This window comes from Carcharodon carcharias, chromosome 14 (assembly GCF_017639515.1).
Source record: "Carcharodon carcharias isolate sCarCar2 chromosome 14, sCarCar2.pri, whole genome shotgun sequence".
Classification (NCBI taxonomy): domain Eukaryota; kingdom Metazoa; phylum Chordata; class Chondrichthyes; order Lamniformes; family Lamnidae; genus Carcharodon; species Carcharodon carcharias.
This window is the reverse complement of record NC_054480.1, coordinates 106,499,142-106,525,696: the sequence shown is the minus strand read 5'-3', so window position 1 is coordinate 106,525,696 and position 26,555 is coordinate 106,499,142. Positions and strand designations below refer to the sequence as shown.

The 26,555-nt window shown below is 42.7% G+C and overlaps 1 protein-coding gene across 6 annotated transcripts in view; it reads left to right on the top strand.

Moving 5' to 3' along the window:
• LOC121286718 (receptor-type tyrosine-protein phosphatase delta-like) overlaps positions 1 to 26,555 on the top strand; it is a 471,126-nt gene that overhangs the window by 394,905 nt on the left and 49,666 nt on the right. For all 6 annotated transcript variants that reach the window (XM_041203736.1, XM_041203735.1, XM_041203734.1 and 3 more), the window contains 2 exons: positions 17,406 to 17,581; positions 20,076 to 20,195. In XM_041203736.1, coding sequence (XP_041059670.1) covers positions 17,406 to 17,581; positions 20,076 to 20,195 — 296 coding nt within the window. The remainder of the gene's footprint in view (positions 1 to 17,405; positions 17,582 to 20,075; positions 20,196 to 26,555) is intronic.

The window sequence follows — 26,555 nt, the reverse complement described above, 5'->3', positions numbered from 1 at the left end:
GGCCCCTTGCTATGGAGTTATATATTCAGCTTTCCACAATGGGGATGTTTCTAAGGTTGGTGACAGCTCAGACCATACATACGAACAAGGAGCAGGAGTAGGCCATTCATCCCTTCAAGCTGCTCCACCATTTAATAAGATCATGGCTGATCTGATAGTAACGTGAAATCTGCATTCCGCCTACCCCCGATAACCTGCCGCCCCCTAACTCCACACCACCTCCCTGAGCCATGTCACTTAGAGCACTGGGGCAGTGAATGAGTAAACTCAAGCTCAATATTTTCCTATGGGGAAAGACGTTAAATGGAAATGTGAGCATATCTCTTTACTAGCAAGAATAGCAGATGCTCAATCTGCCAACTTGGACTGGGATTGACATGTCGCAAATCAAAAATATATAAGAAAATGTCCCATTATTTTTAATAATTTTATTTCATTGTGCATAACCTAAACCGATTTTACTATGCATGAGGAAATATTGTATAAGTAGCATTATCCTGTCATGTTTGAAATGGATGAGGGCCTTTGTCATTTGCAATTACCTTCATAACTGTAAATCATGCTAATTGGCATACAGTTACAACTAAAATGTTACTTTATTGGAGTAAAATATGTATTTACTAAAGGAAGTGTAACTAGGATTCCACAACGCTCTGATTACTACCACTCTGCAATACACAGCTTTCATGGCCCAGGATGAGGTCTCAGTTTTTCTGAATGAATAACGAACAAATGTGATCGTATCGAATAAGAAGAAAGGACAGAGAAATAGGATTAGAATAACGAACCCCACTTGAAGAACTGACACTGATACACACACTGAACCAAAGGGTCTGATGTAGTGTCATTTTTATGGTTTTGCATAGAACAGGTGGACTGAGGATCAGGAACCAGGACTTGGAATTGGGCTTCCATTGAAATTCAGGCCAACTCCTAACTGACAACATGACCAGCATGAGTTCAATTGAGTATGGATTGCAAGATTCAGTCATGGTCCAAAACACACAAATCAAACTTCTCTTCCAACCCATAATTTTTGGGAACAGACTGAATGGTTCACTCCAATCCAAGTTTGATAAAGTGCAAATGTATTTGATTTCCAAGGTTCAATAAAGGGAGGGAGCTTTAACCCATACCATGATTTTATTTCTATTGATCTTTGCAAATCCACATGGGACTTGAGGCCCAGGTTTTCCCCAATAATCAATCATATTTGAAATTTCACTTTTCTTAATTGGCATGGTTTGTGTGATATTATTCTCTTTACCTTCCTCCTTCATCCTTTGAGGGAGAAGTAGTGCTGTTGTGAGCTAGAATTGTTAATCAGTTGTAACCTTTGATCTGTTGCCTTGGGTAACTTTGGGGATTTGTGGTGTTTCAAAAGTGCATGAGTAGAGTTGCCCAGAAAATCCAAGTTATGGTGCATCTGATGGGCAGAGTTTAATTACATATGAACAAGGAGCAGGAGTTGGCTCTTTAGCCCTTCAAGCCTGCTCCACCATTTAATAAGATCAAAGCTGATCTGATAGTAACTTAATATCTGCATCCCACCTACCACATAATCTATCACATCCTTGCTTACCAAGAATCTATCCACCTCTGCCTTAAAAATATTCAAAGACGGGGCTTTCACCACCTTTTCAGGAAGAGAGTTCCATAGACTCACGCCCCTCCGAGTGAAAAAATTTCACCTCATCTCTGTTTTAGATGGGTGAACGCTTACTTTTAAACAGTGACCCCAGTTCTAGATTCTCCCACAAGAAGAAATATCCTCTCCACATCCACCCTGTCAAGACCCCTCAGGATCTTATATGTTTCAATCAAGTCATTTCTTACTCTTCTAAACTCGAGCAGATACAAGCCTAGTCGGTCCAACCTTTCCTCATAAGACAAGCCACCCATTCCAGGTATTATTCTGGTAAACCTTCCCTGAACTGCTTCCAACGCATTTACATCCTTCCTTAAATAAGGTAACCAATACTGTACACAGTACTCCAAATGTGGTCTCAAAAGTACCCTATCCAACTAAAGCATAACCTCCCTACTTTTGTATTCACCTTTCCTAATTACTTGCTGTACTTGCATACTAGCCTTTTGTGATTCATGCGCTAAGACATCCAGATTCCTCTGCACCTAAGAGCTCTGCAATCTTTCACCATTTAGATAATATGCTTCTCTTTTATTCATCCTGCCAAAATAGACAATTTCACATTTTCCCACATTAAACACCATCTGCCAAATCTTTCCCCACTCACTTAACTTATCTATATCTGATTGTAGCCTCCTTATGTCCTCTTCACAACTTATTTTCCTACCTATCTTTCTGTCATCAGCAAATTTGGCAACCTCCCTTCAATCCCTTCGTCCAAGTCATTTATATAAATTGTAAACAGTTGAGGTCCCAGCACTGATCCCTGTGGCACGCCATCATTACATCTGACCCAGAAGCTAGCTGAGGCATATTATTGGGTGGGAAGGTGCAAGGTGGAGAGCCCGTTGCGTTCCCAACACCCCCTGATTAAGTCAGGGGCGGGGAAGGTCGAGGGCAGCCTTCCTGCCTGGAGATCAATTGAAGCCCTTAAGTGGTCAATTAGGGGCCTCATCCCAACGCTGCTGGTATTCTACCATGGGGGGCACAGGGTGTTCACCACATGGGGAGGCCACTTGATATACTCTGGTGGCTTCTCTGTGGACCGGGTCGGAGGGCTCTGCCGATCGGGCACACTGTTCCCCACATAAGGGCCCCTGAGTGGCACGGGCCACTCCCTCTGAAAGTTGAACTGCACTATGGCATTGTGTCTTCATTGACCTCGTAGGTGTATGCTATGGAGCCTCAGGGTTGTGCATGACATTGAAATCTATGTTTGCGTTAAAATGAATGATGGTATGGATGAGGTCTGCTTCCTGTTCATTCTGTTGAGGGATTTGCCATTGGCTTACTTCCTCTATCTGCTGCTTCTTCCCTGCTGCCAGCTCCTGTTGAGAGAAGATAATGTATTTCAAATAGCCGTTTGGTTGCACAGAACTTGAATATTGCTGAAAAAAGATACTTTTTTTGTTGAGGCTTTTCGTCTTGCACTCATCAGGACAATTCACAAGAATACCAAATGTAAAGAGAACAACAGTTTATACCGTATGAGAGAAGAGCACTGATTGGTTGGCAAGTGGGCTCTGATTGGTAGAGGCACTGCCATGGAGAATGCACCAGTTGATGGTGACGGACCGTTAACTCCCAAGCATTGTTTGAAATTTAAACCAGGGAGCTTGACTCTAATTGATCAAGGCATTGCCCTGAGGAATGAACCAGTGAATGGCTGTCACTTATTTTGTTTAACTGAAACAGGCAAATATGTTATTTCAGTCTGCAAAGAACAGGGCCCTGAGTATTAATATATGTAGCTTCTAGTACACACAATGCACCACACTGCAACTGACTAACAAGCTTAAATTAGTTGTCAGCATAACTCTTAGCACACTGAGGATTATTTAGCAAATGTTGTCCAATTGCAGAACCACACCTAATGTTGGACATTGTCACAAAGCTTTGATAAAAAAGCCTTATTTTTTCCACAATACGCAATGTGTTTCCTTCTAGCCATCATTACCTCTGCCACTGAACGTGGGCAGAGGTAATGTTTTCTCCCCTGTTTGTTAGTCTGTTTGTCTGTAAACTCTATATCTCAAAAACTAATGGATAGATTTCTGAAAATTGGTACACAGAGAGGGAATGGCCCAAGAACGAACTGATTAGTTTTTGGCAAAGATGCGGATCTGAATCTGGATCCAGATCCTGGAATTTTTTAAAGGATCCACTAACATTCAGAGATGGGACGAATTGATTTACTTTTAGAATATTGTGTGTAGCTTGATTTAGAATATTGTGGATTGTCTCAGCTGCTGTGTTGGAATTTGTCAGAATGTGAGCAGTGTTTTCAGAGCAGGTTGTTGGATAGGGATTGGCCAGAAGCCTAGTCAGTGATATGAAATAATAAAATAATTTATTTTCTCAGCTTTGCAGTAACATAGCATCAACCAGGCAGGAAAAAGCCACAAGGAAGAGCTGTGTAATTATGATAACGTTGAGTTAACATAGCGTGGCTGAAATATCCATTCTGTTGAGTGCCTTCTTCACTTGTTCTCAACTGTTCTGCTCATGTAAGGGAGCCCTGAGAGTATAAGTGTCAGAAAAGGGCAGTCTCTATAGGACCTTTTACATCCAAGTAGATAGGACCTCTGTTTAGCATCTCATCCAAAAAAGGCACTTCCTTAGTATTGGAATGCCAGACTTGATTTTTCTGGAGCGGGACGCAGAAGCAGGAGTGGTGGCAAGAACTAGATACTTAGCTGACTAGATATTCTTCAAGTGTGAACTTGGAGTGTCAGCAGGCTGTTTACCCATGGCTGAATTCCATGATGTGCTCACCTGATGTTCACGTCCAACAAGACTCACTGAACAACTGTCAGGAATGGGAATCCTGGATCATTCCTTTTCTACTCTGAGACCAATGCCAACAGTAGTATTGTGATTGCCACCTGAGTTAGATCAGCTAACTCAGCACAGACCTGGATGTGTGTGTGGCTCAGTTCCATTTTGGTCAATGCCCTTTACCCATTGAGCTATTGGTGGGAACTCCGAGCGATAAGTGTACTAACTGAATTTTAGTGGGAGTTATTGTGTTCTTATGAAATAAACCCTTGAGCTTATTTGCTATATAAACATCAAGGCACCAACCATGCATAAGGGATTGGTTAACACATTATTTGCAGGTCGGTTTATTAAGGGTCAGATAAATGATAGCAGTCTTACATTTTAACAGAGCTTAGAAACACATCTGATTTATTGCCTGCTCACTACGTGCAGAGACTGAGAGTAAGACTGAGGCACATGATACATTGCATTGTTTGCTTTCTAGTGATGTATACAAATACATATTCATATCCTTAAAGGTATACTGCGACACCCCCCTTTGTTTTTTAAAGCTCCTCCCCCTTCCAAATAACTGCAACTATTTACAATAAATAATATTTACTCATTATAGATTTGTGATCTGAAAAACTCATATACTTGTAAGTATATAGGTGGTCTGCTTGTACACCCTGACTTAGTGATTGTAACATTGTCTAGAGGTTTCTTTATTTTCTCACGGTGCTCTGTGGGAGTGTTGTTCATGGATGTTCCTTCTGCTTGTGTTTGGGATCTTGTTCTGGTTACAATAGGATTGCAAAATGGTTGAGAAGTTGGAACATTTCTGACTTGTCCTCGGTTACATCTCACCTCCGTATCTGACGATTTCAAAAGACCTTGGTTCCAAACAGATCCTTGTCACTTTGGTTGGTTGCCGTGTACCTTCTGTGGGATCTTGGATTCAAACTTGTTGTCTCATCTGTAAGCTTAGCCAGGCTGCACCTGCATTCCTGTTGCACACATTGGTCATCCTCACCTGTTTTTTTTTTAACAGCAGCTCTCTAGCTCCTGAGAGAGTAGAGTGGGTAAGCCGAAGTAGATTAGTTCGCACTGGTTTGTGAAACAAGAGTTCTGCCAGTGATAGAATGGTTACACTTAGAAGTATCGTTCTCATTCTCAGGTGTAACAGAGCAATGTGTAGATCTTGCTTGGTCTGTCCAAATTTGAGAATTAGGGATTTCACCATACAAATCATTCTTTCAGCTAGGCTGTTAGATCTAGGTAGTGAGGAGAAGCAATGTGATCAATGTTCCGCTTCTCACACACATCCTGGAATGACTTACCTTGCTTTCTGGGTGCACCAAATAAGCTGAAAATATCACTTAAAAGGCGTTCTATAGTTGCACTTGATGTATCATGCAATTGACATATGATAGGGTATTTCGAAAAGTAGTCAGTGACGACTAAGAAATCAGTGCCATTAACATGAAAAAGGTTGAGAGCAAGGTTGGACCAAGGATGAATGGGAACTGCGTGTGATAGAAGTGGTTTCTTGTGCTGTCTTGGCATATTCTCTTGATATGCCTCGCACATTTTAGCGATGACTTCAATCTCATTGTTCACAACTGGCCAATAAACTATCTTTCTTGCAAGTCTTTTAATTCGATCTATGCCCATGTGTGAGTAATGACGTTGTTGTAGTATGTCATGGCACAAAGGTTCAGGTATGATGCCTGCCTGCCTTTAAAATGACTCCCCAGGAGATGCCTAGCTCATCCCGATAAGGCCAAAAGGGTCTTGTGTGTTCGTGAGCGTGCTGAGTGAAGGCAGACATTCCTTTGCTGATGGTTTTCCAGAGTTCCTGTAGTGTAGAATCTTTTGCTATTTCCTCTTGTAGTTGCTGACATTTGTGAGTTCAAAATGCATCAGGTCAATTTGTAGAGTATCTTCAAGTTTAATTTCAATCAAGTCAACTTATAGATCTGTAGCTGTGCCCCACCGACGTGTGTGTCTCTGAGCTGGTGGAGGGTGGGTGTGAGCGCCATTATGGTTCTTCCAGAGCTTCCTCTTCGGATGTGTTCTGTGGCTCACACTGGTGCTCCGCTGGCTTGGGGGCCTTGATTTGCTGGTGCCTAGAGAATAGAGTTTTAGTTAATGAGCTTGAGCTATATAAGACTGCATGTGACTCACTGTGGCTGTCAGGATTTGATGAAGTGATGGAGCTGTGATCCATACTGGGTTGGCGGGAGAGGCCAGTCTCCCCTCCCCCACAAGAGCGATTCGTGTCCTCCTAAGCCAGCTCGGCTGCAGCCTCCTCAAACTCAGTGAGGGCGATGATGTCAGCCGCCCTCCCCCAGTCTGAGACCTCTCTCGCCTGTTGTGTGTCAACTTGGCCTGTATGAAGAAGAAAGAAAGGCAGGTGATAAGAAGGGATGGAGCAAAGATTGGGTGAGATGCATGTCCCCTGTGAGTGGTGAGCCCTCCCCAGAAGGGCCAGAGGATGGAGTGTGAGCAACATGATAGATGGGATGGTGGTGATGTGAAAGTCTCGGTGAGAGAATGAGTGTTGATATGTGTCCCCTGCTAATGGTTGTGTGAGATCCCTGAAGAAAGTAGCCGTCTGGGTGCATGATACCGTGATGAGAGTTTGACATTGAGGGGTGTTGAAGGATGACTTACCCTGGTGGAGCAGATGGGATCATTCATCCTCTTCATGCGCTGGATGGCATTTCGGGCACAGTTGCCAGCCACGCTGGCCTCCTCCACGATGGCCTCCAAGGCTGGAGAGGTGAGGCTGCTGTGCTTCCTGCAGTCATCCCTGGGATAGAGCACTTGCCTGTGTGCCTGCATCCCTCTGATCAAAGCCTGGAGGGCCTAGTGGGTGAAGTGGGGTGCTGCCTTCTTCTTCAGGCTCTAGGCCTCCTTGTGGCTGCAAGATCTCTCTGCACGTGTCCTGAAGACAGGTGGGCTGGAGAGAGTGAGATTGTGTGCTGGACTGGCCTTTAAATATGGTGCCCAGACCTTTGACCCTGTCAGCTGACAGCAAGCAGACAAATCAACTCCTGGTGATTCAGACTGAAAAGCATCTTTGCATAATTAATGACCCTCCAAGCTTGAAATTAGGCACGAGTTCCCACCATTCCAGTCGGCCAGGTGGGCACTGCGGAAACTGTCTGCCACCACTCTTATTCTCATTAGTGGAAAATGCCACCCCATAGCTTTGTCCGCTTTGGACGTTTTGAATCCAGATAGTAGGTCAGCTGCATTCCAGTTTAAGCTTGGGAATGTTGTAGACTGATTTGCAATATTCACTGGGCCTTCCTTCTGCTGTACTATTCAACAATTGTTGCTGCTGTTGCAGTTGGATAAACTGAGGACTGTGAATGCTTTAAATAAGTTGCTGCCTGTCAACTTCTTTTAGTTTTTCTACTCTCCATGGTACTCTCCACTACTGCCGTAATACATTGGATAAGTGTCGCTATAGCTGCTTTTGCAGGCTTTCCTGAAACTCGGCCCACAAAGATGAATTGTGGTGGGAACAGACCACGAAGCTCAGCAAAACAGTGTTGTTGCTCTTTTATCCAGCAACTCCCGACTTAGCCTGCTGTTATCACAACCTTACTCGACCTGATTTCCACAACGATTCTCAGCTCTCCCCTGTCCACAATCAGTCTGGCCTGTGCCCCGGCTACTCTCCTTTCCGACTGAGCAAGGCCTAGTGCTGGTCCTTTCGATGCGCTGTCTCGTTTGGGGAACTGGCAGACTGTGCACTGCAATCCCATGCTAGAGATTACACATCCAGCATTGACTAGACACTGGTATTAACTTCAACACTCTTTCCTTACCAGTTTGTTGTCTCAACGCTGACACAGCGCTGTGTTTTCAAAGCTTGTCACTGCATTCGCCGTGCTGCGCTTTAAGCAATCTTCAATGCTGTGACTTTGTGCGGTCTAAAAAGAAGAGTTGCAAATCAGTGTCAAGGGTACCCTGTCAAGGATATTCTTTAAAAAAATCTCAATGCTGCTACCATGTGGTGCCCTTAAAAACAATCCAACGCTGCTACCATGTTGTGTTCTTATAAAATAAGTTCTTGAGCTTGTTTGCAATATAAACATCAAGCCACCAATCATGCATAGGGATTGGTTAATACATTATTCATAGGTTCATTTATTAAGGGTCAGATAAATGATAGCAGTCTTACGCTGTCGCAGTGCTTAGAAGCAGGTATGAGCTGTCGTTTGCTCACTGCATACATAGACTGAGATTAAGGCTGAATCACATGATACATTGCATCATTTCCTTTCTGGTGATGTGTACGGATTACATATTCATATCCTTAAACAATACCACAACAGGAAGTACAATAAGTGACATGATAACTATCTCTTTATAACTCAAAAATTAGCAGCCAACTCCATTTACCAGGAACACTTACCAGCATCCATTGAAGATCTGGCTCTCAAATGTGAGAGTCACACTGCCAGGTTAGCCAGGTGGTAGATGCATTTTTTGTAAATTTAATTTATCGTCAAGTCTTTAAAGAATTCTCTCTGAGGCTCTGCCTTTTTTGAGTGTTGAGCTGGAATGTTTGGTGATGCAGGGAATTAATAGAAGCAACTCATTACAGCTGGAGTTTAATTTTATCAGGCACATTTTTGGGTATTTTAATGATCACTGACATTTGAGAAAATTCAAGGTGGCATACAGAATGAGAGAGAGAAAGGGAAATATTCTGATGATTTTAATTGAAACTGAAATCAGTGTTAAAGAAAATGATTAAAATAGTTCTAATGAAACAGTGGTACAGCTGCCACTGTATTCAGAATCTAGAAGAATAACCCACCAATTGCACTAGTGTATTCTAATGTTGTATTGTTGGGGTTTCGAACAATCCAATTTAAATTGATAAATTGAAAACAACTGGGTTTATTATTGTTGCTTGCATGCACGGCTCACTGCTAGATCGAATTTACAGATTGAATTGTCTGTTGTGATTCTAACTGGTTCCTTAATTACAGCATTTACTTGTGTTGAAAGGAATATCCCTGAATTCTCATATGTTGACTGATACATCATTACACCGCTGACTCAAGACCCAAGGGCCATTCGTGGTTGCCTTACTCTTTAGCTACTCCTTCAGCAGATTTACCGTTCCTTCAATTTCATTCATAACCTATCTAGCTGTGCAAGCTCGATTTATCCTAATTTTCCACATCCTGAAATGTTAAGACACAAGACTAGTGCTGTAGGCCCAAGGAAATCTGCCAAGCCATAACATTGTCAAACAAGAAGCTCCAAAGCACATTAGAGAGAAAGAATGCATCAATGCACTGTACAAAATCCAAAAAATGGAGCAGCAATAAGTTACAAGCAGTGATTAACTGGCACCAAGTTTAGAAACTTGTAGACTATAGAAGGAAAGGAAACCTGAGCAATGTGAGTTCCACAGTTTCCAAGTCTTGCGAAAGAATGAGTTCAGTTACCAGGCAGTCAATATGGAGATACCAGAACTGAGCAAAATGCTAAGGCAACATACTGAAAAGTCCAGGGCAGACCAGGCAAGAACGGTCTGAGCAGCCAGTGTTCTGAAAGGAGGACAATTCACCTGAGAAGTAGGCCCATGCCACCTAGGAGTGAATGGAAATAAAGGGCTGCACTTTGCTGGAGTGGAGCACCTTGTGAAGGGCCTGGTTAATGAGAGTCTTCTCCGCACCCTTCAGCTCAAAAACATTTTTGCTCTGTAACTTGCCGGAAACGTGAGCTGATAACTGGACGGCGAGGGCACCAAGGCATCTGGGGCCGAGTGAACGTCTCCTTAATTAATGAGATTTAAAGTTTGAGAAAGAAACAAAGGAGGATTGAGAAATAGGGTAAATTAGAGTCAAATCAGGTACAGAAAGAGAAATAAAGTTTGGATTAAGAATGAGATGAAAAAATTAAAGAAAAGTAAGAAAAAATATTAAAATTTTTAAGATCTGCAGAACAGTTGATTACACGCAGGAGGCAATTGAACACTTTAAATTGTTCCCATCTGGGCAGGGGAGGTTGACTGGCATTGCGTTAATAATTATGACATTGTTAAAAGGGGACTTATGCTCGTAATCACTTGGTTCAACATTCCATGGCAAGTTTAATGTGAAAATCCAACAACTTCTTGAATTTAATAGTGAGGCTGATGCTGATTTGCCATTTGTATGAGGCAGACCAAGGAGCGGCATGAATTATTCACTGAGTTCTGAAGATTCATAACTAAAAATCCAGCTCATAATCCCCTGAACTAAATTAGCAATTTGTGCATTGATAACATAAAAGCAGCATACTGCAGATGCTGGAAATCTGAAATAGAAACAGAAAATGCTGGAAAAGCTCAGCAAGCCTGACAGCATCTGTGAAGAGAGAAATGGAGTTAATATTTTGAGTTTGTATGACCCTTCTTCAGAGCGGTCCGTTGTGCATTGATTATCAATGTGCATCAGAATTGTGCATTGGTAACAGTCTGCTTTGTGAACACACCTATTTTTGTTCCAGCAAGCTACGGACCTGCAGTGGTTCAAGAAGACGGCTCAACACCATCTTCTCGAGCAATTTGGGATGAGCAACAAATGCTGGCCCACCCAGTGATGTCCATATTCTGCAAAAGAATACATTTAAACAAAAAGCTCTAACCATTGGGTTTAAATGAGCACGGGTTCCTTCTCAGGTGCACGCTATATTATACTGTATGTACACTGGTAGTGGCATAATTATAAATTTGTACTGCCACGGAGGGCAGGGTGAGGGGGGTGGTGGGGTGGGGGCAAGGAATGCTGAGGTCACTCTGCAGCAACATGGTGAACCTGTTCAAATGAACAGCATCATTACAGATGCTGATTGGAGAAGTTCCTCCACCACAATGGTGCTGGTAACTGAGCTTTCTGATGAACTTGCTGTAAAAACAGGTTCGCCTGTCTGTCCCTGCTCAGGTCTTCCAGCATACCAACTTGTGCATGTGTGTGCAAAATAGTAGATCTTGCTGCCCACTCATAGCAACACCAGTTCATTCACATAGAGGCACTATGGAAAGAGCCCTAAGCACCACATATCCCCCCTGCCCATTCCACACACAAATGCAGCAAGAGTTTGAAGGGGGGTGGGCTGAGGGCACATATAGTTGCATTAGCAGTTTCATGGTTTTCCATCAAACTCAATGCCCATCTTGTGTCCTACAAAATATCAACAGTATCCTGTTAATCCACTTTGCCATTGCTGAAATATGATGGTCACCTTTTTTAAAAAAAAGAAATAATTCAATGGAGGGGGAAAAGAACACAAATCAATGCTGAGTTTCCCACAGAGTCCAGGGGCAAGCTGACAGCACGGAAAAGCAGAGAGTGTCTTTTTAAAGTTTCACTGATCTATTGCACAGCTAATTTTTCTGTGATTTATGCTGTTTCTTTCTGGCAAAATGTAATGAGGGGCCTTTTGTCAGTCACAAAATTGATTGTCTTGGAGGCCCAAGTAATTATAGCCGATGGCCAATCTGGGCCCAGCTTGGAAATTATTTAGCCATGACAGAGGAAGCTTGTAGGGATCAGGCTGTGCATCATAATACTGATGATAAATTGGAACACTCAGCCAGTGAAAAAACATGCTATGGGGTAATATAGTAATGTACTAGGCCCCAATCAATTCAACCATGACATGGACTAAAATTGGCTTTCGTTTACGGTGTGGAGGCCGAATATCGGCTTCGGATGACCTTCGATGGTTGTCCATTAACTCCTTGAAAACTGTCGAGCCTGAGGACATTAGTGTTATCCATTATTCATGCTTGACATAAATTTGTTTGAGAAGAATTGTTGATCTTAGTTGCAGTGGACTGCTGCCCTTTTTCTGATCTAGAACATAGAGCAGTTTGGGTGGCCTGAAGATATGTGAGCAAATATGAATTGATGTTCCCTTTTTCTCCCGTCCCCCAGTTAAAAACACGTAGATTTTGTTTTATTTTCTTCTTTTCAGTTTCCCTTCTTTTCACGTTCTCTCCCAAGTTTTCTCTAGTCCTGTCCTAAAGACCCTGAGGGACTGTCCTACAGGCAGCAACCTCTCTCTAGTGCCTTACTCAAGTGGCCATTCAATCACCTCTGGGCCTAAAAAGTTACCATTGTTAGTTTATTTGACGGGGAGGAACATCACAGCTAAGCCCAATCCTGTCAGGTGAATCACAAATGAAAAAGGATTCGCTGAAGGAACTTGCATTCACACGGTGCCTTTCATATCCTCAGGAAGCCCAGAAGTATTTCACAGCCAATTAATTGCTTGTTGCTCAGTAGGAAAACACAGCAGCCAATTTTTGCAGAAGCAACTAGCCATCCATATGATAATTTGGTCGCGATTGTTTATGCCCAGAGGTGAAAGTTTGTTTCCTACTCCTTTGCGTTTAAAAGTATTATGACTGCCCTGACATTTGTTGATATTAAGGTGTGCATCCACAGATGGGGTTTGTTAAGTTAACATTTGTTACATGCACTAGCTGAAAGTGAGTCCTCCCTCTTTACAATCACCTTGTGCACTTCAGAGCAACCTAGTATCATCTCAACAAGTGTCAGTTATGGCACAGTTGGTAACACTTTTGCCTCTGAGTTCACATGGTCCTGGGTTCAAGCCCCACATTTTTGTGGGTTTGAACACAAAACTCTGCACTGATACTCTAAGTGCTGTACTGAGGGAGCACAGCACTGTTGGAGCTGCCGACTTTCAGATGAGATGTTAATCTGAGGCCCCATTAGCTTGTTCAGCTGGATGTAAAAGATCCCAATGCGATATTTCAAAGAAGAGCAGGGAAGTTATCCCTAGTGTCCTGGCCAATATTCATCCCTCAATCAACATCAGGCGAAAAGAGAGAAGTCTTGCAGCTCGGTAGGTAGTGCCCCTACAACTGATCCAGAAGCCCTGGGTTCAAGTCCCACTCCAGAACTTGCTGACCATGGAAGGAACATGCATGAACATAGTTCAAACAGGTTGATATTGAAAATGCTAATCTTTCCAACACCATTCCCCAAAGGGAAAAAAATGTGTGTGAAAATACAAAACAAACAAACAGGTTATCTGGTCATATGTCACGTTGCCTTTAGTGGCAATTTGCTCTGTATAAATTGGCTGCCACATTCCCTACATTACAACAGATTCTACACTTCAAAAGCACTTCATTGACCCTTAAGTGCTTTGAAATGCCTGTTGGTCATGAAAGGTGCAATATAAATGCATGCTTTTCGCTTTTTTTCAACGCAAATATTAAAATTATTTTATTTAGGATTTACGTTTTAAGAGAGGTGGGAGTGGATGGTAGAAGAATTGAGAGCAAGGGGGACAGCTGATGGTGAACCATATCCCGCGTTTCTCTGCCAATTTCTGAGGGATGACCTTGTTGGAACCTAGCCTCCATCAGCCCAAAACGAGGTCATCCATTTCTGAGGGGCATAGTCAGGAGATGGAGCTGCAGTACAACAGCCTTACCGTGTTAAAAGACTCCACAGGCTGGTTCCTGTCATGGGATTTACTCCATGGCAAGCATCCTCCTCACTTCGAGGGACTACCAGAGAGGGAGAGAGAAAGTCAGGAGATGGGATTCCTAGGCCTGGGGTTTTATGAGGGAGAGATGTTGACAAGGACACTGGGAGAAGTCCTTTTCTTTGAAAAGTGCCATGGGATTTTTATTGTCCACCTTAGGTAAGCCTTGATTAATATCGCATTTGAAAGACGTGAGTTCAACAGTTCAGTACTCCCTCACTATAAGAAAATGAGTTGTGATTGTGCTCTGTAAACGGCTGTGCCCATTGCTGAATGTGAGGCATCTCAAAGTTACCTCAGAAATTTGAGCAACAGGTGAAGCTAGCTGTCTCACGCTGCTATTATGTAATAGCAACAAGAGTGATATTCGCCACTAACGGATGCTGCCATCAAACCAAAAAGGCATTCTGCCTATCACACAATTGAGTAATGTGGCATATGAATTTCAGTGCCAGTGCGATGCTAGGTATGTAGGCCAAATGTCCCAAAAACTGGTGGATCGTATCAAACAGCATGTCCTAGCCATTGTTCGCAACAGGCAGGGTACAGCCCATACCCAACCAGCCGGTGCTTGCAAAACTCAAAATACAGTGTCCAACATTAGATGTGATTCCGCGATTGGACAAAGTTGCTGAATAATCCTCAGTGTGCCAAGAATTACAACAAACAACCAATTTAAGATTGTCAATCGGGCTCTCAGTGTGATGCTTTTGTGCCTACTGGAACTAATACATAGGGCACTGTACTTTGCAGACAGAAAGAACATGTACATGCATTGCACCTGTTTCTACTAAGCAAAATAATTGACAGCCATTCACTGACTCATTCCTCAGGGCAATGCCTTAACCAATCAGAGTCAGGCTGTCTGGTTTAAATTTCAAACAATGCTTGGCAGTTAACTGTCCGTCACCATCAGTGGTGCATTCTCGATGGCAACGCCACTTGCCAACCAATCAGCGCTCTCTTCACATATAGTACAAATTGTTGTCTTCCCCTTATATTGGTATTTTTGTGAGTGCAAGAGAAAAAGCTTAGAAATCTCTCTTTTTCCAGCAATACTCAAATTATAGAAATATTGGATATAGGAAAAAAGATGTTTGTTTGACACTCAAGAATCATCCAGACAGCCAATTGTCTTCAAATTGGGAAGGTACTGCATTATGAGGATGGATAAACACGCTGAGTGACTAATGGTGGGAGTAATGCTAGGCTTTGGAGGCAGGATGTTCCAAGTGCAACCAGGGTTGGGAACCCTGTTAAAATTGGATCTGCAGTTAAAAAAAATAGAGGGTGCAAATGGAAGCAGAAAGTGCACAATAAGATTCTCCTGTAATCCTTGAAGGAACCAACTTGGTCGGTAGATATTTTTTTTTATTGTTGCACTACACTTCTAAAAGATTAATGATCAATGCACTTCATTATTGATTCTGGGAGGTGCACCACCACAGTGCTCATAGAAAACAGGTTGAAGCCAGGGCCTAGTGTATGTGCCACAGCCTGAGAGAAAAACACAACTGAAGGGAGCAGCAGTCTGTGATTAGTTTTAGTAATTCTTTTCAAGATTGGCACATAATTTCAGTCATTGGCATCTCTTATGCCAATCCTGGACACCACTGACCTATCAAACAAATTGTTCGGCAATCTTTAGGCAGAATTAATCCAATGTGTTTGAGGTTGTGACAGGTTTTCAGCTGAGAACATTGAATAGCTGAAGTAAATTAAGACTCTGTAGATTGATGTGAATATGCAGTGCTCTTGATTACATTAATGAACAATCTACCTTTCCTCTAAATCACATCACCCCTACGCCCCTTGGATATAAGATCATAAGAAATAAAAGCAGGAGTAGACCATTTGGCCTCTCAAGCTGTTCCACCATTCAGTAAGATTCTAGCTGATTTGACTGTGGCCTTAACTCCATTTTCCTGCCTGCCCCCTCCATAACCCTTGACTCCCTTGCAGATCAAAAATCTGCCTCACTCAGCCTTGAATATATTCAATGACCCAGCCTCCACTGCTCTCTGGGGTAGAGAATTCGAAACACTAACGGACACCCTGAGAGAAGAAATTCCTCCTCATCTTCATCTTAAATGGGAGACCCCTAATTTTGAAACCGGGTTCTGGATTCCGTCACGAGGGAGAAATTTGTAAGATGTCCCCAGATTTTGGGCTCACAGGTGTATGGCACACTCAGCACAGGAGAGAAGACAGATTCAACATATGTAACAGGTTGTGTACTATTATTCATGAAGAGTAGGAGTTGAAACACAGATAACAGAAGAAGTTGTGCAGTGCGGCAGCGACTCATGCAAGGCTTTGTCCCCGGAAAATTCTGACAGCTATTCGTACTGCATTTTAAACAGTCACTGAGAGGCTCACAATCAGTCTGGATTGCTGCTTTCATTGCTTACACCTGCCGAATTCCCTCAATAAAATATCGTGGTTAATAATCTGTACATATGCCTCAGACCTGAAAACAAGCATGGAGTTGCTGATCGCAACCTGTACCTTGTGATAAACCCAAGTCATAGGAAGAGATTGAGGAGGGGGTGTGAGAAGAACCTGAGCTTTGTTTCATGAGGTAACTTTCGAGGCTAATGCTGTCACCAAAGACCCTTACCCACTGGCCGAGACAATCAAGTAGATTGTGACACATGGCCATTGCGGTTACAATGGGCAAGACTCTCTCACTCTTTAATTTGCTAATGGCGAAAATAATTGGAAATTAGACATTTGGGCCCTGAAACTGAGCCTTGAGATCTCGGTGTAGGAGTGCTTAACTGGGATAGCGTTGCAAGGCTATGGTCCAGCACAGTGCCTCACTAGCTGTCGGTATGTGTAGGAGGAAGGGCAATTACACTACAGCTTCAATTATCTGATACTTGTTCAGGTTGGGAGTGGGCCATACCAATACAGGAGCTTCACCAAAGTCTTCCTTTTGAAATTTCTCTCCCTGCCATTTTAGTGGAAATGTTGACTTGCATAGATTTTACAACATCGAAACAGGCCATTCGGGCCAACTGGCCAGCCCCTGCGTTTATGCTCCACTGGGGAGGTTCCCACCCCAAACCCCCTTCTTCATCTCACCTTGAGGTTCCCACCCCCCTCTTCATCTCACCTTATCTGCATATCCTTCTATTGCTTTCTCCCTGATATACTAACCTAGCTTCCCCTTAAATGCATCTATGCTATTCACCTCAGCTTTGCCTTGTGAGTTCCACATTAGCTTTACACAAATTAAATCTCCCCCATTGAAATATTAAAATACATTTGTTAAACATTTGTTTGATAACTTTTAGAAATTTCCAGATGCCTGGCCCAAACTCTGGATGAGGGTAACTCTAAATGAAAGCCCAGGTACCATTGGAGCATGAGGATATGCAGAACCATTGAATGTTATATAGACTTCACAGCCATCATGTGACCCATTATTCTTTATGCTCCTGGCTGACAGGTATCGCAGGCAGTGACTACATTAATGCAAACTACATCGACGGCTACCGAAAGCAGAATGCATACATCGCCACACAAGGACCCCTCCCAGAGACTTTCGGGGACTTCTGGAGAATGGTTTGGGAGCAGAGGAGTGCAACCATCGTCATGATGACAAAATTAGAGGAAAAGTCCCGGGTAGGATGGATTTTCCTGATTCTCCTAGCACGATTTTAAATTTTAAAAAGAGCGAAAGCAACATTAGAAATAATTAAAGGAGGATTTGCATTTCTGTAGCGCCTTTCTTGATCTCTGGACATCAGAAAATGCCAATGAAGTACTTTTTGAAAGTGTTGTCACTGTCGTGATGTAGGAAACAAGGCAAAAGGCAAATCCTATCTGACTGACCTGATTAAGTTCTTTGATGAAGAAACAGATGATTGATGAAGCCAGTGTAGTAGATGTTGTGTACATGGACTTTCAAAAGACGTAAGAACATAAAAAACATGGGGTGGAATTTACGGCCCTGTTGCAACAGGGGTGGGGCCATAAAATGCAGCGAGCCATTCAAAAGTCCATTGACTTCGGCGGGACCGTAAAATTCTGCCCGGGGCAGGAGTAGACTATTCAGCTCCTCAAGCCATTCAATATGATTATGACTGATCATCTGCCTCAAATTCACCTTCCTGTCCACTTTCCATATCCCTCGATTCTCAGAAAGATCAAGAACCTGTCTATCCCAGCCTTGAATATATTCAATAGTGAAGCATCCGCATTGCAAAGATTCACAACCTTTCAAGTGAAATAATTTATCCTCATCTCCGTCCTAAATGACTGACCCCTTATCCTGAGTCTGCGCCCCTGTGCTCTAGGTCCCCACACAACTTTCAGATGAGATGCTATACTGAGCTTTGGGCCAGCTAGATGTCCTGCCCAGCATCTGTTCCACAACCCACATCAGCAAAAACAGAAAAACCAGTGACTTTGGTCAGGGCCCAGTGATGCATCACAGAACGATCACCCAGTAGCAGCAGTGTACTGCAAAGCAGCTCGTTCTGCCGGATTGCTTTGGGATGTTTCGGAGTGATGCACTCCAGTTCTATATAAATGCAAGTTCTGAAATACTCTGTAAATGCAACCACACCACTCAATCTGCTCTGTGTCGGGTTGATTACTATGGATTACAGCACCTGGTCTTGACATAAATAAAGCTTCAATCGACTGACTGCTGGTACATCGTTATAATAGCCCTAGCCTTTGGCAATAGCGCCCTCTTCCCATTGATGGCTGCATATGCAACCACATTCTTACTAGGGTCTGTGAGCAACTCTACCAAATGTAAAGTGCAGCCGACCAGTGTTCCCCCAGTGGGGATACCATGTCCAGCATAAGAGTGATAGAAGTTGCTTAATACCCCCATTTATTCCTGAAGCAACCTCACAATGTGATGTGGCTACCTGTGTCCTCCTGAAACAGCCGTTTCAGGTCACAAATAAAAGCAAAATGCTGGAAGTGGACAGCAGAGCTGTCTGCCTGAAGAAGGAAAAACAGCCAACATTTCATGTCAGACCAAGGATCTCTACTCGAAAGGTTAATCTGTCTTTTCTCTTCGTGGATATTGATGCACCTGCTGTCTGTTTCCAGCATGTTCTGTCTTCATTTCAATTTTCAGCACTTGGGAGATTTTTTTAATACTTTTATTCAATCATTAGTTAGATATGGATGAGAAAGACTAGTCCACGATTTTGTGGCTCACCATTCCAAATGGATCTGAGCCCCATCCTGAAAATATTGAAAGGTTTTCACCTCTTCAACTCTATCCATCAATCTGGCCTACATTAACAGTGAAAAAAATTATTTCTGCCTAAATTTGCCTTTCAGTAGCTGCACTTATCCAGGCAAGTGGAAAGTACTGCAACACACTCCTGACTTGTGCCTTGTAGATCATGGACAGGCTTTGGGAAGTCAGGAGGTGAGTTGCTTGTTGCAGGACTCCTAGCCTCTGACCTGCTGTATTTATATGGCTGGCCCAAGTCAGTTTCTGGTCAATGGTGACCCGCCCTCCCCACCCCCCCAGGATGTTGATAGTGCGGGATTCAGTAATGGTAATGCCAATGAATGTCAAGGGGAGATGGCTGGATTCTCTCATGTTTAAGATGGTTATTGCCTGGTACTTGACTGGCATGAATGTAACTTGCCACTTATCAGCCCAAGACTTGCTGCATATGGACACGATTGCCTCAGACTGGCTGGCCTTCATTCTTCACTAACTTGAGATCATACAAAACTCTGCTGCTTGCATCCTTACTCACACCAATTCCCACTGAAACAGTGCACCTGTGCTCGCTGACCTCCATTGTTCTTGGCCCACCAAGCCCTCAAATTTAAAATTCTCAAGTTCAAATATGTCTTCAAGGCCTCAGCCTCTCTACCTCTGTAGCCTCCTCCAGTCCTACGACTCTCAGAATTCTGCATTCCTTCATATTGGTGGTGTTGTGTGTTCACACATTCTCCATATCAGGACCTAGGTATTGCTTGTACCCCTCTGTACAGCTACCTGTAACTAATGCCTATATATGGTTTCTCCGTTATAGGTACTCTACTTGCTCCCTGTAGCCAGTGTCTCTGTACAGGTATCTATACCTGCCATCTGCAAGTCCTACAATTATTTTTGTTCTGTATCCATGTGCAGGTGAAATGTGACCAGTACTGGCCCGGCCGAGGAACAGAGACCTATGGAATGATACAGGTGACTCTGCTGGACACCATCGAGTTGGCCACCTTCTGTGTTCGAAATTTCTGCCTTCACAAGGTAACTAACTTCTCAAATTCCTTTCACGTATTCCAGACCAGCAGTGAGAGACTGTGAACTGAGAATGAGAAAAAATATAAGACTGTGAGGAAAACGAGAAGGTGAAAGGTTGGGAGAGGTATTTAAATAATTAAATGCTATCATTAGATAATACAAGTCTATCGTATTGCTATGAACTTATTTAGGTCTGTAGCTCAAGAGGAGATAAGTCTAAATTAGTGAAAAGTTAATGATGAAGAAGCACTAGGAAACGTACCTTTTACTCAAATTTTGTTGAACCTTTTCAATGATCTATGGACTGGGGGAAGTTCAAAATACAACAGCATGGAAGGCTCAACAAGTTAAATCCATATCTCTGTTACTTTGGAAATATCTCAAATTGCTGGAAGTAAAAGATCTTGCTGTTCAGATTTAGGATTTATCCACCATGTGTTAACATTGCTAAGAACAGCCTTTTCCAAACCACTTAGCCCACGGAATCTAAAACAGAGGCAACACCCAGTAAGGAATATGACAGACAATCGAACTGCTTTGTCTCGACATTGTGTGTTCATTTTCCAGGGCTAACGGATCTCAGTCTGGATTCCATGGGAACTAGAATACTAGTGGGGCAATCTGCAATGACCAAATGGATTCTTCCCACCAGTAACTTTTTATTATGTTCTTGTAAAGTTTTAGGATAGTGAGAAAAGCTGCATTTTTTTACTTGATATAAGCCATGAGTGTGATTGTGGTGTGACACCGCATCAGAATTAGTAATCACCACATAGTTGAACAATAACTGAAATGGAAAAGATCACATTTGCTTTGGTTCTTAATCCTTCAGCACCACATTCTTCATAGAGGTGGATTTTCTTTGCATGTTCCACTTGGGGAAGCTGATCGCACAAATTAATCTATGTGACCACAGCACCCCCACCCTCCACCTCCACCCACCATCCTCCCACCAACCTCCCCCCCCCCCCCCCACATACACACACACACACACATGCACACACAAACACACACACACACACACATATACACACACAGCCCCCCATTATTCGTCCATCTAACTCTTTGTACACAGGAAATTCTGGTTTGCAAGCCAGGACATTCCTGACTGTTCTCAAATTAAGAGCATCACATGCTTAACCATTGATCATCCATAAGCAGTGAGCTTTTTTTTAATGAGAAAATGACAAGCCAAGGCAGGAACATCACCAAGGTTGAAAACAGTAGGAGAGAAAGATAAATGAAACAGTGGTTCACTTACGAGCTTGAGCGTTGAAAGCCTGTAGATGGTTGAAGGAAGCAAAGGCTGAGGATGCTAAAGAGTTTGACAATCTTAGAGGCTATGGTTGGAGACAACAGGAATACACAGCACAGTGGACATAGGTGACATGAGATATTCTACAGCCACATGAGAGGGCAGACAGCAGGACCTCATCTAAAAGACAGTAAAACACTCCATTGTTTTCAATCCCCACTCCAAACTCTGTTCCCTAACTACCGGCTCAGTCCCCCTCCCTGACACCAGTCTGACATTAAGCCAGTCTGTTCGCATCTTGGTGTTACACTGGATCCTGAGATGAGCTATCAGCCTTGCATAAGACTGCCTTTTTCCATCTTCATAACATGGCTGTACTTTGCCCCTGTCTCAGCACATCTGCTGCTGAAACCCTCATCTATGACTTTGTTAGCTCTAGACTCGACTATTCTAACATACTCCTGGCTGGTCTCTCACATTCTACCCTCCGTAAACTTGAGGTCATCCAAATCCAAAACTCTGTTGCCCATGTCTTAACTTGCATTAAGTCCTGCCGTTCCCTGTCACTGTGCTCACTGACCCACATTGTCTCCTGGTCAAGCAGCGTCTTGGCTTTAAAATCTTCATCCTTGTTTTAAATCCCTCCATGGTCTCCCCCAGCTTTCTCTGTAACCTCCTCCAGCCCCACAACCTTATGTGATATCTGCGCTCCTTTAATTTTGGCTTCTTGGGAATTCCTAATTATAATTGACCTAATTGGTAGCCATGCCTTCAGTTGTCTGGGTCCCAAGCTCTAGAATTCACTCCCTACACCTGTCTGCCTCTCAACTTGCTTTCCACCTTTAAGACGTTTCTTAAAACCAACCTCTTTGACCAAGCTTTTGGCCATCTGACCCAACATCTCTGTTGAAGCTCGGTGTCACACCTTGTCTTATAATGGTCCTGTGAAGCATCATGGGATGTTTCAGTACATTAAAGGTGCTATATAAATACAAGTTGTTGTTGGTAGCTGAGAGTAGGACAGGCTCTATATTGATGATGGAGGAGCTGGTATCTGAGTGGAAGTGAGTATTTGGGTGATGGAGAAGCTGGTATCTGAGAATAAGAAGAATACTGAACACTATGAAAGTCCTTTCATCTAACTAAACTTTACACTCTGAGCTACAGAGAGTTTAATCATACCTGATAAACAGTATTAATCTCCAATTTGGTTACCACAGAGATCCACTTAATTACCTACAACTGTGGGGATTCTGGCACACAACAACCTACAGATGGAGAATGTGAATCATTTCAGGAAGGCTTTAGGAGGCTAAGGACAAAAATGTTTCAAATATCATGTTCATGCACACATTTATAATGTATTAATAAGAGTTGTTCACAGGAGGGCATTCAATGAGGCCTTTGCTTAAGTAATTTTATCCCCTGCTAATGCAGCACTTTCGCATCACTGCTATCCTGCTTACGTGCTCATCAAGGTGTTGCTGCTAGGAATATCTTTCCACTGTTTGCCTGCATCAAGAAGCTGTAGATTGGGTGCAGGGTAAATTCCCTCCGAGCAAACTCACTTCTGTCCCATAACTCTGGAATAGGAACATTACAAATAGAAGCAGGAATAGGCCTCACAGCCCCTTGAACCTGCTCCGCTATTCAAGATCAACTCAACTTCTTTAATCCACTTGCCTGCTCAACCCCAATGTCCCTTAATCCTTTAGTCCCATTAGTTTTCTAGCTAGTTTATGCCATATTCTACTTTTTCCCTCTTTATCAATTTCTTGGTCATCCTTTGGTAATTTTTAAAACCCTTCCCAATCCTCAGGTTTACCTTTTTTGACAACATTGTAAACTTATTTTTATTCTATCCTTAATTTCTCTACTTAGCCATCGTTGGACCACTTTTTGAATGGAGCTTGTATTCCTCAAGGGAGTGTAAGATCATTGAGAATTATGAATTATACCTTTATATGTTTACCATTGCTTATTTACCATCCTATTTTTTAATCTAATTTCCCAATGACCTCAGCCAACTTGCTGCTCTGACCTCAGTAATTGGCTTTGCTTAAATTTAAATTTAACACCCTAGCTTTGGACCCAACCACATCACTCTTCCCTTGAAGATTCTTTACCATAAGATTACTAATTAACTTTGTGTCCCAGGATTACTAATGACCCTTACCACGGGACTTTCATTCACTAGACTAGCCATTTCTTGTGGGATCTTCCAACAGTGAGAGGGAGCAGATATTCATCCGATCAACTTGTGCTGAACTTAAACCACTTCTAACTGTACCAGGTTATTTATGTGCCGTGCGACATCATTTGAGTCTATTACTGGAGCAGTGACAGATGTGTTAGATGCAGCACTGTGTGAGGAGCCACATAGTGGAGTACACCTGATGTAATCTGTTGCCTGTAAGTTGTATTCGTGCCCAGCTTGTTTTTGTTCCATCATGAAATCTAGGGACAAGACCCCTTAGTTTAGGGCACAGCTAAGGTAGGGAAGATGAAACAAATCGAGTGCTAAATATTAGGTGATACCAGAGTTGAGTTTTATTGTGTAGATCTTAGGAATAAGGAGAGGCTGTGGAATGCATGATGTTCTACGTTTTTGAAGCTGTCAGAAAGATTGAGCCTGTGACTGTGATGACTCTTGATTTCAAAAATGCATAGATGGATTAGTGTGGAAGAATGTATAGGATGATGTATTTGCAGAAATCAAAGAGAATGATTTAGAGCAGCTTTTTCAACAGAAATATTGATAAAATAGAAAAAGGCTATAAAGATTGTGATTGAGATAAGGTTGTTGACACCTAGCAGTTAGATGGGAATTGGCAAACAGGTGATGGGTTTGGTCTGGTGCTAAGTTCATGAGTGCAGAAAAGGCACAAGATAATGGAGCAGTAACTGCTCTTATGAAGAACTGAGCAAGGGACAGGTCTCCTGAAATCTTAATCAGGATTGGACCTGGTGCAAGGCAGTAAAAAAGGAGCATGTTCACCATTGAATTTGAAAATCCTTGTGTCATTTGCCCCCTATTGTGGCTGGTTCACTTCAAGGATGTCGAAGACAACTATGTAGGGAGGATTGAATATATTTTTGTTTTCGACTGGGCAGCCTTTTATTTTACATGAGTCTTTCATGCTTATGTAAATTGTACACTAAAGGTCTAATTTTTAAAGCACATATCTATTTTTCTCCACACGTTATAATGTGTCAGGGATAAGTATTAAACTTTCCATCTCTAACAAAGCCAAATCTGAACTTGCAGTCAGGATCCATCCTCTCCAGTTTCATTTACTTGGCCCCTTGCCCAGATTTGAACTTTCATATTTTTCAAGCAAATCTTTGGACACTTCAGCAGCCATGTGAATTGCGTTTTTAGGTTTACATTATTAAAAAGAAATGATAAGGTATGGCGGAACGTACAGCAACATTTTATTATCTCATTACTGCCAGTCTGCAACACTTAAAGACATAAATGCAACCACTGGCTGAAGGGGCTCATTTCCCCCTCCCATATTTTTGGGAACTGGATCATGCCCCCTTTCTTCTTCCACCCACTCCAAATCCTGGCCTTGAATTTCTTGCTTGGTGTATGAGCCAAGTCGGCATGCCCAGAAGCAGGCACAAAATAGGCTTCTTCCCACAATCAGCCCCCGAATGCAATTTCATGCTGGCAGGTCAATTAACAGCCAGCCAGCGTGAAATGCGCACTGAAGGGGGGGCGGGAAGAGGACGGGCACTGACAAAAGTGAAAGTGCGGGTGGGCGCTTCTAGCGAGCTCCCTGAAGGCAGACAGCTGCTGCGGAGCTGCCTCAGGGAGTTGCAGACCTGGTCAGATTAAATGACAAGAAAAAAAATGCTGCATAAAAAGCTGCCCAGTCCAAAACGAAAATATGCATTCAAGCACCTGACAGCAGAACTTAAAAAAGCATCAGTCCCCAGATATCAATTTTTATTATTTTTCACCCTGGACATTTCATCCCACCCTTGGATGAGGTTTTGTTAAAAATGGGCTGCCCGCTTTGCCCGTGTGTCAAGCGCAAAATCACAAGGGCAACATAAAATTGTGGACAATAGGGTTTTTAATTAATTGGACCTTTTATTGTTGGTGAGCACTGTTCCAGCTCCCACTCACACCTGCCAATCTCAATATTGCTCACATGCATGATAACAGCAGGATGCATGCCTGATGTCATTTTGCGCAATTTCACTATGTTCGGATAGGGCTCGCTCACTCAGCGTAAAATTCTGGCACTGGAATTGCCCCAATGTCTCTTCATATATATTATATATTTTTAAATATCTCTCCTTGCTAAGTTTTACTTTGATAGTTATTGATATTTCAGAGGATTATCGCTATCGAGATTTAAGTTTGTATTGATCTCTATGTTCATCTGTTCATTTTTTCTGATATGGTGAATCTTATACTGGTTTAAGGTGAGCGCTTGAAGTGCTCTGAACTGGAACAATTAAGGCACCCCAGTGCCAGTATCAATCAACCGTAACCTGACCAGACATGCCACAGTTAGATGCAGAGTAAAGCCCCCTCTACTCTGTCCCAACAATGTACCTCCACACCAACCTCAGAAGAGCACCTTCTACTGTACCAATGTGGCATTCCTTGCCATATCCCAAACCTACTATTCAAAGTGAGTCCGAATGAATGTTGAAGCACAGGTAGTTTTATGCAATAATCTCATGCCCGTTAGGAGCCAGATTGAGACTGTCTAAACTTACCATCCTTTTAAACCAACAAAGTAGACTTTCATAGTATCAGTTTGGGCTGAATTCAAGAGATGAACATCTGTCCATTTTAGTTAGTGGTTGGACTTTTTTGGTCAAACAGTGATTGCTCTTTTTTAATTTTATGAATGTTCTGATTAATTGTAGGCAAGTAGTGAGCTTTAACTGGGGATTCACCTGTGCCCTTATATATAAACACAGACAGCAACAGTGGTTTTTGGTTTAGGAGTTGTATGCTAGCATGTAACTCTGTAAATAAACATAAAAGCGTGTAAAGATTGGCTCCTGTTCTATCCTGTTCTATCACTGGCTTTCTGGAATAGAACATTCTTGACTTTGGGGGTTTGGGGTCGGGGAGGCTGGGT